Source organism: Meriones unguiculatus, chromosome 10, assembly GCF_030254825.1.
Source record: "Meriones unguiculatus strain TT.TT164.6M chromosome 10, Bangor_MerUng_6.1, whole genome shotgun sequence".
NCBI lineage: Eukaryota > Metazoa > Chordata > Mammalia > Rodentia > Muridae > Meriones > Meriones unguiculatus.
Window position 1 is genome coordinate 61,035,565 of NC_083358.1, and position 12,643 is coordinate 61,048,207.

General features: G+C 40.2%; 1 protein-coding gene across 2 annotated transcripts in view; it reads right to left on the bottom strand.

Moving 5' to 3' along the window:
- Positions 1–659: 659 nt before the first annotated feature.
- Positions 660–12,643, bottom strand: part of Col24a1 (collagen type XXIV alpha 1 chain) — a 249,978-nt gene continuing 237,994 nt past the window's right edge. For both annotated transcript variants that reach the window (XM_060392579.1, XM_060392578.1), the window contains 5 exons: positions 10,846–10,911; positions 9,679–9,847; positions 8,525–8,634; positions 6,576–6,791; positions 660–2,133 (listed from right to left, as the gene is read on the bottom strand). In XM_060392579.1, coding sequence (XP_060248562.1) covers positions 1,987–2,133; positions 6,576–6,791; positions 8,525–8,634; positions 9,679–9,847; positions 10,846–10,911 — 708 coding nt within the window. In that variant the 3' untranslated portion in view covers positions 660–1,986. The remainder of the gene's footprint in view (positions 2,134–6,575; positions 6,792–8,524; positions 8,635–9,678; positions 9,848–10,845; positions 10,912–12,643) is intronic.

The following is a 12,643-nucleotide window of genomic DNA, read 5'->3' on the forward strand; positions in this document are numbered from 1 at the left end:
CACATCTTCTTTGGAAAAATGCCATTTTGAGCCACTTTCCCATCTTGAAAGATTAGGTTGTTTTTATGTTGTTGAGTTACAGTATTAGGCAGTTTTTATATATATTAATCCTCTGTTAGATATAAATGGCAGCATTTTCTACCATTTTGTGGGTTGCTTCTTTCCTCTTTTGATAGTGTCTTTTAAATTCAAGTTTTTAAAGTATAGTCCACTCTATCTAGGATCTTATCCTAACTGTGTTTTTGGTATTAATCTCAGAAATTATCATCAAATGTTGAGAAGGTTTTCTGAGCTTCCTTTGAGAGCCTGTTTTTGCTCTGATCCCAGGTGAGCTGTTTCATATTACTAAGAAAGGAGATTGCCTACAGTCTTTTCTGGCAGATGGATACTCAGTTTCCCCAGCTCCCTTTGCTGAGAACATTTCTCTTTGTCCTCTGGATGGCGCTGACATCCTTGTTGGAAATCACTCACCATTTCTTAGGCCATGGTTGTTCCTGCACCGTGTCTTCAATATGTAAGAATGGGAAACAGGACCTATGTTCCTTCAGTAATCATACATGTTCTCTAATAATGAAAACATACATAGTTTGGATGGCAGAGGGGTTATTACATGTAACACATGAGTACGTTAATAAACGCAGACAAGAGTCACTCAAAAATGATTTAAAGCACCTCTTTATTATAGATAGGTAAATGTGGTTGGTTGAGGTTAACGGTATGCTTGTAATAGATGAACAACAGGCTCGTCCATACAGCAAGCGGCATAATCTTTTTCTTTTAATATTGAACTATCATTTTTCTCTGACGACAGCAAAAGTCTGAATGGGCCAAGCTTGTTTTAGTGGAAAAAGACTCCCTCAATTCATAATGCTGTTGGAAAGACTATAAAATTCTTTTAAGCACTAACATTATATTTAAGAACAGTGAAAAAAAATCAATGAATACTAAAGAGCAAATATTTTCTACAAAGCATAAATATAAAGTTTTATAATTTAAAACAGCAGCAGTTTTCAAAAGGTTGGCTGAATCAAAACTTTACACAATATTTATATATATACAAAATATCATTCCAGATGATCTTGGAGTTTTAAAACAGTACATCACAAACAATAACCCAAATCTACCACGGGATATAGGTGGCCTTAAGTACTCTTTACAGCAATTTAAAGAAAATGAAACAAAACAGAAAACCCCAAAGAAACACCCCAATTCTCTTGTGAGTATGCACCAGTTAGGACATGCTGGCCTTGACTTCGTGTGCACAAAGAGAATTCTAAAATAAAATAAGGACTTGGCATAAATAGCTTTACTTGTTATTCAGCGGGAGACCAAACAAATGGAAATAAGCGTTAACAACTAAGACATCTTGATGTAACCAGTACATACACTCTTAATGACGAAGTTGAGGAAAGGAATAAGAGAGTCTGTGACAGCCACAGCACCCTGTTCTGAGAAACAGCACCAAGCAACACAAAAGGGCAACACGGAAGAGGTAGTGTACACCGGCTAAGATTTTTATATGCCCACGGGGGGACCGAATACAGCTTAGTGTTTGGGAAGAGAAGGCGCTGCAGACTGTGGCTGGCGAGGTTTAGACAGACACATCACACCGCCTGGAGCACTATCCAGTACTGCTCCCCAGTTCCCCACAGCTCCAGCTGTCTAAAGGGACGAAAGCACAGGACACCCTCAAGAATTCCAAGTTTAGAAATTTTCCATCCTAGGGAATTCTTTACGAAAACGCAGATCAATGACCAAAAAAAAAAAAAAAACAAAAAAACTGTAAGAGAATTAAATACATTATCAATCATAGTCCTTTAAAAAAATGCCTTTTCTCCTTAGGAGGAAATCTTTTCTTCCTGAGAGTTCTGAAGATTTAGCTCGTCTTTTTCCTCCCACATTTCATAACGACACACGTTTCTGTCTACACTTCTCCCTCGGCAATTACCTGAGCAGCAGCCCAGCTTCCGCGCCCCAGCAGAGGCCTTAGAGAAAGCACACGGAACTGCTTTCAACGTAGTGCTTTCGCTCAGTTCTGAGATGAGGAAGGCTTTGGACTTCAGTCACGGGGAGCTGATTAGGATTCTGGGTGTGGAAAAGGAATTTTGCCGTGTGCCAGCTGCCATCCTGAATCTGTAAAAGGAGAGAAAAAAAAAAAGCTTTCGTCTGTAACTGCCTCTTCAAGCAGTCATTCTCAACAAACCATGCCCTTCATGGACAATGTGGATTCCCTTCAAGATGTAGAGAGACAGTGATGCCAACTCCGGTGGTGCATGCTGGGAATCTCAGCAGCTCAGGCGAGGGAATCACAAGCTTGAGGGCTGCCTGCGGTATGTAGTGGATTTGAGACCAGTTTGGGTATATAGAGACCCAGCTCGTGAAACAAAAATAAGAGGTTTAAAAGAATAGAAAACATTTAAAACAATGATAAATAAATAGTAATTACTATCAATCAAAAATTGCAAGTCTAGGCTATTTCTTTTTTCTCTGTTCCTACCTTGCCTCTATCTTCTCCTTCCTTCTCCCTCCTCTCCCCCTATACTGAGAATTAAACCTATGTCCTTCTGCTTGGTAGGCAAGGATTCTATCATTGGGCCACACCTCGAGACTCTTTCTATACTGATCAGGCTGATAAGCTACCTGCCATGCTAACCCAGCGCCTCTTTTTATACATAAAGACGAGGTCTCATAAACTGCTCGGGCTGGGTTTGAACTCACTCTGCATGGCTTGAACATATGATCTGTCTGCCTCAGTCTCCTGAGTGGCTGAGATGACAGACGTGTTCGCTAGGCCCATTGTGGTAGGGTTGTCAACAGGTTCAAGAATCATCTGGGAGACGATCGTGTTAGCATTCCCTTTACCACATTAACTGAGGTGGGAAGACCCGCCCACACTGGCTGGAGGATTTCCTAGGCAGGCGTCCTGGACTGCACGTGAATGGAGGCAGGCAGCTGAGCACCAGGGTGCATACATTCACTGATGCAATGGGTGCTCTGTGAGCAGCTCCACCCACAATATTGCTTGTGCTGTTTTATTACAGCACCGGGAAGAGAGGCTGAGACACCGGGCTTCCTTTCTTTGTAATAGCGTCGTCTTCTGACTTTCACTGCCAGAGGTTAATGCCAGCCTTGTGCCTCTGATGGAGCGCTGTAACAGACAGGAGTTAAAAGCCTGCAGGACTCCATCTGTTCCTTTTTTGTGTATTTATTTATTTGGTGTGTGTGTGTTCATGTGTGTGTTGTATGTGTGTGTGCATGCATGTGTGTGTGTACGCATGTGAAGTCAGAGGAAAACCAGTGAGATTTAGTTCTCTCCTTCCACCACATGGGTCCCAAGGACTGAACAAGAGTCATCAAGCTGTGCAGAGAAGCTTCTACCCACTGGCCATCTTGTTAGTCCCCTTCCCCTGTTTTTCTTCAGGGTGTTCTTTTTTTTTTTTTGGTAGAAGAGAACCGATTTTCACAACCTTTGTCTATTAGGTAGCAGATAACTAGGGTTGCCTCAGTTAGAAGCAGTTAAGTGATAACCATATTGAATTATCTTCAGTTCCCTTCCCCTCCCCATTCTGCGGTTTTCTGTTTGTATGGGTTTCTTCTTTGTTCTCTCTAAGCCTTCTGCTTCTCTCATTTCTGCAGCCTCTGCTGTTTATGATAAATGATACAGTCAAAACCCGTCATAAAATGTTCTATGTTAACCATTCAACAAGAGAAAGCAGAGAAGCACAATTGCTTAAGTTTGTGGGGCTTTTTATTCAGAAGCCAATTTACGCACTTGTAGTCTTGTCATGGTCTGAACTTTGAAGGATCTTCAGTGATTATTTAAGCTAATATCTTCATGTTAAAGCCAAAGCAACTGAAGGTCACCAATAAGTTATTCATCTGATGTCATAAGGTTGGTATCAGAACTAGAGCTAGAACTTGGAGGACTCTGTTACATTCACTCACTAACCATCACGCAGAGGCTGAACATGCTGCTGCCCATTAGGCACAATTGGACGAGCTGTCATTTCTAATCTTATTAGAAATGGATAGGAAATACAAAGGTGACTTAGTTCTGACAGCTGAAGTAAACATCTTAGCAATCTGACTGGGAAGAAGAGACCTAAATAAGCATGCAAGGCCATGTGCAGTAAGGGCAGGATCCACTGTATAGAGACCACATATGGTGAGGGAAAGATATATTGTACAGATAGAGACCGTGCATGGTAAGGGCAAGACAGAGCACACACACACACAGACATGCACACACACACACACACACACACACACAGACATCCTTCAGTAAGGGCAGAATACATCGCATAGACAGACTGTGTACACTAAGGACGAGGTATAGCACACAGAGCGTGCTCTAAGGGCAAGATACATCAGGTAGAGTTACATGCCTACCAAATTCCCCATTGCTAGAGAAGTCAGGAAATGTCTTATGAGATTCAGAATTTCGCTGAGTCATGAAGAGTGCCAGGAACCTCCAGATGGTGAGGAAAGTCAAGAAAGCCACTTCAGAGAAACGGGGAACGATGAAAAGGCAAGGGCAGCAAACACCCTGGGACCTAGTACAGCTGGTGAGGAGATGGCTGTGAAACTGGCCTGGCATGGGGCTGGGAACACTGCCTGAGAAAACTGCAATGGAAATTCAGGCACCGATACTTTCCTCACATACAACATGGGACTTCAACCTGTTTTATAGGGCTGGAGATCAAAGGAGCGTCCGGTTAAACGTCTCAGACAGGCTGTGAGGCGTGGGATTTGGAGCGGTCCACACTGGGGTTGCTTGCTTGCTTCTCCACCAATTAGCTAGCTGATAACCTCCAGGGAGTTCCTTAAACTTCCTGTGCCTTCACTTTCTTACCTATGAAATGGGACTAATCTTATTTGTTTGTCTGGAAGGCAGTCTTATGTAGCCGAGGCTGGCCGAACACCTAATCCTCCTGCTGCCTCATCCTCACTGCTAAGTTTATAGTGTTCACTAATAAGCCTGGCTTGGATTAATTTTTCTTCAAAAAATGTGTTACAGTTAAAAAAATAACATATATACTATACAGCCAATTACCATATAAAATCAATAAGTAGTAAGAATTGTTGTTATAGTAATAAATAGAGCAGTTTGGTCATATAAGTAGTAGCAGCCAGTGAAAGCCCAACCTAGAAAGGTAGGCTGGGGCCTGACTGTTGTTGAGCTCGCTGATGCTTAGATTGGATCTCAGAGATGCTCACGAGCTGCTGAAAGTTTCTGGGAAGGACTAAGAGTTACATGAATTTATTGGGGATTCTACACTCTTCAAATAAAACGAATAAGAGCAATACACTTTTGACCATTTACCTATGAAAAGAAATGTTATGAAAAAATGGTCTCAAAGAAATCACAAGATGTTGAATCATGGGCTTAATTATACACTAGGTCAGGAAACAAAGCTATTTAAAATAATTAATGAAAAATTAATTATATGCAATTAATTATATGCAATTAAATTTGTCATAGTATTTGTTACTTCATTTCAATAGGAAAAAAGTGAGCTAAAGTCAAATATCAAGAGGGCCAAACAGTCCACAATTGTATTCACATTTGTTTGTATAAAAATTAGCAAAATCAAATAAAGTGACAATTCTATGACTTGCCTTCCATGTATCAATAAGATCTAGAGCACAGAAACATGAAATAAATATGTGCACGCTGTATCAGTCAGTTGACCAGTTAAACTACCAATCTATTCATCCATCCATCCATCCAGATGTAATGATTTCATCCAAGGAACAATGTCTATGCATTAATATTTGTTTAAAATCTGTAAGTAGGGGTTGGAGCGATGGTTCAGCAGCTCAGAGCACATGCTGTTCTTGAGTAAGTTCCCAGCACCCACCTCAGACAGACCGAAATTGCCTATCACTCCAGCCCCAGGACATCTAACACCCTCTTTTAGCTTCCATGGGTATCACACACAGCACACATAAAGATATACACACATACACATAATTAAAAATAAAATAAGGGGCTAGAGAGGCTGCTCAGTGGTGAAGAATACTTGCTTCTTTTGCACTGCGTGCTGGCTTGGTTCTTAGCCCCACGTGATATCTCAAACCATATGGAACACCAGTTCCAGGTCATTCAGTGCTCTCTGTGACTTCAAAAGGCACCAGGCACACATCTGGTGCACACACATTCGGGCAGGCAAAGCATTTCAAACACATTTAAATATTTACAAATAAAATAAATCCTAAAAAGACACATTAAAAAAAATCCATGAGTAAGCTGGGCATAGTGGCACTTGGGAGGCAGAGGCAGGTGGATCTCTGTGTGTTCAAGGCCATCCTGGGCTTCCTAACAAGCTCAAGGAGAGCCAGGACTACATAGAAAGACCCTGTCTCAGAAAATGAGACAAAAATCTATGAATAACCTATTAACATAACATAAATTGACTATTTCTCTCTATCATATGTGTGTGTATGTATGATTGTTTATCAAAAACAGTTTTCCAGGGACCTTAAAATTTAGCATCATTCTGTAGTTTCAGCTTGTAGGAAAAGTCCTACTCTCACCATTTGAAGTCACATTTCTAAAAGTGTCATTCTCTTACCTTGCAGTCATTTGAGAGGACTTGAGGTTCAAGTAGAGTGTTTTCTCCAAAAATCTGACCATTCCATCCTTTGAAGCTGATAGACAAGCCTGGAGCGCCCGCCTGTATGCTTGTCCACCTCAGGGTGTTCAGGCAGTGAACGGTGATGGTGTGGGTGGCTTCTGAACTCAGCAAATGAAGAAAGTTCATCTGCACTTTGCCGACTCCAAACTCCAGCTAGTGCCATAGAAACAAGAGTCTCGTTTTAAACCCTGATGGCTTAGGAACATCTGATATGAGGAAACTCATGGAAGGGCAGCCTGAGAAGTTCGAAATTTCAGTGCCAGTAGGTGGTGTACTGGCAAACGCTTAATCCTGGCGGCCCACAGTTTCAATCTCCGGGGTGCTCTTCCACACACACTCCTGATCTCTGATCTTTCTATTATCTATAAATGGAGGACTTGATTCAGTCATGGGAGGAACTAGAACATTGTTCTTCACTGCTCCTACCTTGTTTGTTTAATAGTTCCCTTCTTCTAGCTGCTTTCTACAAAAACAAACAAACAAAAAACAAAAAACAAACAAACAAACAAACAAAAACTATAAAAATCCCTAGACAGGGCTGGAAAGATGGCTCAGTGGCTAAGGGTACTGTCTGCTCTTCCAGAGAATCCGGGTTCAATTCCCAGCACCCACATGGCAGCTTACAACCGTCTGTAATGCCCATTCCAAGGGATCTGACACTGTCACACTAATGCACATAAAATAAAGTTAAATAAGTTATTAAAAAAAATCCTCAGACAACTTCCAGGGCATTGAGGACAAGAATGTGGACATATGTTTTATACTGAGAGCTACTGTGTTGCTCTTCATTTAGAGGAGCATGGATTCCCCTAGGGATGGAGCAGTGATACTTCCTCTCCTCCAGAGAACAGTGGTACATGTCTACTGACACTCTGATCAGTGAAGGAGAGCATCTCCATAGAAACCAGCTGCAGACTGCCTGTCAGTCTTCTGAAGAAGCCTGGAACACACGATAGGCATATGGATCCATACTTTGCCAATGAGAAAATGCACCAAGTTGGTTCAATCAGAAAAATGAAAAAAATTTGATTTCAAGATATTATAAATAGAACTGAGCTTTGGGTTTTTTTTAAAAATACTTGTAGGTGTCACTATTGTGTGAAACTAATCTGCACTCATTCTAAATAATACATTTATAGAATTAGTCCTGAAACTTCTAATAGCACCCAGCAAATGTTTATGGGAGGTTGCTTTATGCTAATTGCCCAGCTCCAGCAGGCTATTGTAGAAGAATTCTTTAATGATGGCACAATTTTCAACAAAGCCGTAGGTGTATTTTATAGGCGTAGACTGCTGATCAGAACAGGCCAGCTGACTGGAGATTTCCTAAGGTCTGTGTGTATTTAAAAACAACAGTGCTGCACAGGCTTAACTAAATTGAAACATCAAGATCCATGGAATACACCATGCTGAGCCAATCATAAAACACACAAACTCTCAAGATTTTTGGCACTTAAAGGTTGTGTGTGCGTGTTTGTATGCTTTTAAACAATGAGAACTGGAGATATTGCTCAGTGGTTAAGGGTAATTGGTGCTCTTGTAGAGGACTTGGGTTCTATTCCCAGCACCCAGGTGGTGGCCCACAACCTTCCATAACTCCAGTTCCAGGGGATGGGATGTATTTTTCCGATCTCTTCAGGGGACCAGACATGTACATATTTCACACACATACGTGCAGGCAAACATTTCTACATATAACAAAAATAAACTTTTAAAACTGTTTTTAATAATGAAAACATTTCTCATATGTGATGGAGAATGAAGGGTGAAGGGCACATTTTAATATCACTTTTAACAATCAGCAGTTATACGAAGGCAATTAAAAATGTTCTTGTTTACAAATACTCTGCAATACACAAGAACATGTTCTCAAATTCAGCACACACCTTTGTCACAGAAACCGGAGATAAACATGTCTGGCCACCAGCACTAAAGTTGCAGAAAACCTCAAAGGCATCCGAAGAACATCCAAGGTTTGGATCAATCCAGTATTTTCCTATTAATTTATGACAAAGCACAAAGTTATTGCAGTCTCATCCTAAACTATATGGACTTACATAGTCCATATGTAATGAAAACTGGAAAGAAGCTGTGCCTGCGGAGACTGACCGGCTGATAGAGCTGAAGTCCTGTGGGGAGGCTGGAATGTGGCAGCTCCAGAGGGGAATTACCTTGCTGTGGGCTGGTTCTAGCCTCTCCAGAACAGCAGCTCCTGGCCCGCCTCTGTGTCTACACTAACGCCTTGTGACTATCTCTGGATGTTATCAGTTCTGGAAGCCCCATGTCACTTCCTTTTTGTCCTGAGGTTCAGAGTTCTTTACTGCGTTGAACGATATCCTCTAGGGAAATTCTTAACTCTCTTGCCCATCACTTCATTGTATTTGTCTTATAAGATCCAATTCTAAATAAGATTCATTTTTCTAACCGATCTGTGGAAAGCAAAACTGGGCTGACCGGGCCTACCTTAATGTACTGTGAATTAAATTTTTAGCAAAACAAAACGATATACTATTTATTATACAGGTGATTGTAGGCCAAATAAAAATTAAAACAAAATAAAATAACTTTTTTTGACAGTTAGTGTTTTTCTTAGTTAAGTCGTGATTGATTCTCTGGGTTTAAAATATTTCCTTAATGATCTTTTATAAAATCACTTTTATGCTTCTGCTCAAAGTACTTGAATAGGATGAGAAACTTTTAAGAATCATAAACCACTCTATTTTGAGATTTTCTGATTCCAGTTGGGGCATATTTAAATTATATAAAGGCACATTTTAGGGGTTCTGTGGAAGAGATTACCCTCCTCTATTTTAGTTTTAAATGTAATGTGCTACCTTCAAATACAAAGCATAAACAAAAGACATGGGTGAGTATTCTCACAAGTATATTGTCCTCAAAGACTATTTCAGTTTTGATGAAATTATGATGGCTTTTGCTGATGTTTTATCAAAATGACTGAGATTTGAAGTGAATGCATGGCAGATCACAAATGCTTTGAAATGATGAAGTTAGACATGGGAATCTGAGGAGAAGGACTTACCATCTGAAACCTTGTGGTCACAGCCGAGCAAATCCTTGCAGATCCGTGCTGGGTTATCCCGTGTGCCAAGAGGATTCTTGATGCTGCTCAGTAAACTGCTAAGGTAGCTCAGGGTTTTGAATATCTCTGCGCTGTGGTTGATTAAAGTCACTTCAGTATTCTGGTAACTCTGCCAAGTTATCATAAGAATCATATAAGCGAGAAAACCCTAATGACAACCCGGACAAGGCAGAATGAGAATGTGATTCTAATCACTCTCCGGGGGTTGGGAACGTGGGGGGGGAGTATATAACTCTACATCTCAGCAAGGACGGCAGCTTCTTACCCCAAGTCACAATAGGAGGTCAAAGTTAAGTTTGTAAGCTGACAAGAGGCTTAAGGAATTATTATGCCTGCTGTACCATGCTCCACATCACTAAAACTCCATAGCAAACAGAGTCCAAACTTTATTTTAAACCTTACTACAAAAAGGTTGCAAGTTCAAAAAAAAATCACACTGAACTTAACCAGAACAAAAGACTACTTAATGGTCTCCTGTACATCTGAGCATACATTCTGAATCTGTGGAGGTTCACAGTGGATTTACACTTTTGCTATCAAACACATTTTTATGTACTTATCCAACAAGCAAAATGAAAAGCCCATGACAGAGTAAGAATTAGGGAAGCAATTAGCTTCATACCCTTTCTCATAAGTCATGTCCACTACCTGCATGGAATCTTCCTTCTCCCCTAATATTTAGCTTTCCGAGTTCTCCTTTCTGTATGTTGTATTTGTACATACAGATGCACTAGTTTATGTATCTACATAGATGACTGAGTAGGTTCAGAATAGAGGGAGAACACACTTTTTTTTTCTTTCCGAGATTAAATGAAACGAGCGATTATGACAAAACTCTGTGTAAGCAATATGGTTAATTTTACTTTACTGTCTTCCCAAACAGTTCCAAATCCCTTGACAAATTTTAGGTCCTTTAAAAGTCCCAATTTTTTGTTTTAAGCATTTTTTTTCTTATGGAACATCCCATAAATATATTCTTATGGCACATATTTCTGTTTTGTTATGTATAAGAACAGTTTCTGTTTTAAATACAACCTTTGAGATTAAAATCCCTCTGTTTAATTTGAATATTGGAAGTGCCAATATAAACAAATCCAGATATATTACCTCCATCTGCAAGGCAGAATTTGATTCAATCAGGGCTTGAATAGCAGCATTGATATCCATTTGTCTCTGGGTAAAACAAAACCATTTGAGATAGCTGTAAGATCAAGAGAGTGTTCTGAGAGGCTCTGTGTTCAGTGTGGTCTGAAAGCCTTGCTGTGCAAACATACCAGATTGATCTGAAGGGACTCTGTAACTCTGATGATGACAGATGTTGGAACTAAGGCCTGGTTACCTAACATGAAAGTCAGCACGCCGCCTTCACCCAGGTTCCACAGGTCTTATTTAAACGGGACCGGGTCTAAAGCTTATCAGTGTGAGCTGTTTGTTCCCAATGCACGATCGTGTGCATACACCATTACTCAAGTGGAAGAAGAACGAAACGCAATCCCCTCACGCAATAAATCACACACTGAAGAATAAATAACTGTAGTAATTTTAACAGTTCTATTCTTGGAAGGAAAGTAGAATAAAATACTGCTGTCTTGAGGCAGTCACCGCCGTAGTCGAATATGATACTTTTGCGGTCTTAAAAACAATTTCTGAAGCTGGAAAATGTACCATTAGTCCCAAAAGAAATAACACAGCACAAAATCAATCTGCTCCTGTATTTAATAAAAGAGAATATTTTAGGAGAAAAACTCAGTATAACTATTTGTAATAGTCTTTTTGTAATTAAAAAAATATCTTGGACATGAAGAAGCATGAGCTGGGGGAGGGCCGCAGAAAAGCACATCTGTGTAGGTGAGGTAAGCCACCTGACTGAGCTCAGAATGGTTACAATGCTCAGGTATCTTTTTTGCAGGCCCATAGGATAGATGCTGTTTATCAACAGTTCATTCTCAAGTCACAGTTAGTCATTGGAAAAGCCATTTAAGATGATGGAACAATCAATAAAACCCATTTTTCCTCCTTGACCTCACATGTGGTTTTCATATTAGAAAACAATTCACTCATTCTGCATACATGTATTTCCAAACACACTATGATAAGTATTGAGGAGAAAATGATAAACAAGAAAAAAAATTGTTCCACTGGAGGTTAGCATCAGAGGGGGAAAAATGCATAGATCAAGTGAGCAAGTAAAACCATACAATTATAAATGTTATATGAGCTAGGGAAGAAAAGTGCATGGGACTGTGAAAGAGATTTGGGAGCCAAAACTGACGCATGCAAGACATTGGTAAGGGAACATTTTCTTGCATTAGTGGTATCTGAGTGGAAAAAAGAAATAGAATAACCAGGAAACAGAACGAGAGCTTCCCAAGCAGAAGTAACAATCCTAGATAAAATCCACAAGTGATGACCTCTTTAAGAAGCAGGAGAGATTAGGCTAAGAACTCTTCTTATAGATTAACCAATCCTGAAGTTTGAGACAAAGTCTTGCTATGTTACTCAGGATGTCTTTGAACTCACTATCCTGCCTCAGGATCTCCATTGCTAGGAGCATGCCGCCATGCTGGATCACAAGTGCATTGCACCATGCTGGGTCACAGGTGCATGCGCCATGCTGGCTCCTGGTATGTGACTAAAAGTATTAACTAGCACACCTAGCACAGAGGCTCTCAGATACTTTAATCAAAGTTCTTGGGCTTTTACTATGTTTGAATGAGACTGAGGTTGTAATTCATAGGTAAAGCACTCTCCATGCATACAATAGGCCATGGGCTCCATCCTCAGCCCCAGAAAATAGAAAATCAACCAACCAAAAGTATAACTGAGTACCTTAGAAGACTTTGCTTATATGAGTTAGAACTTTTGGTATTTTCCAAAGTAAAAATACAAACATAAAAATGTAAAT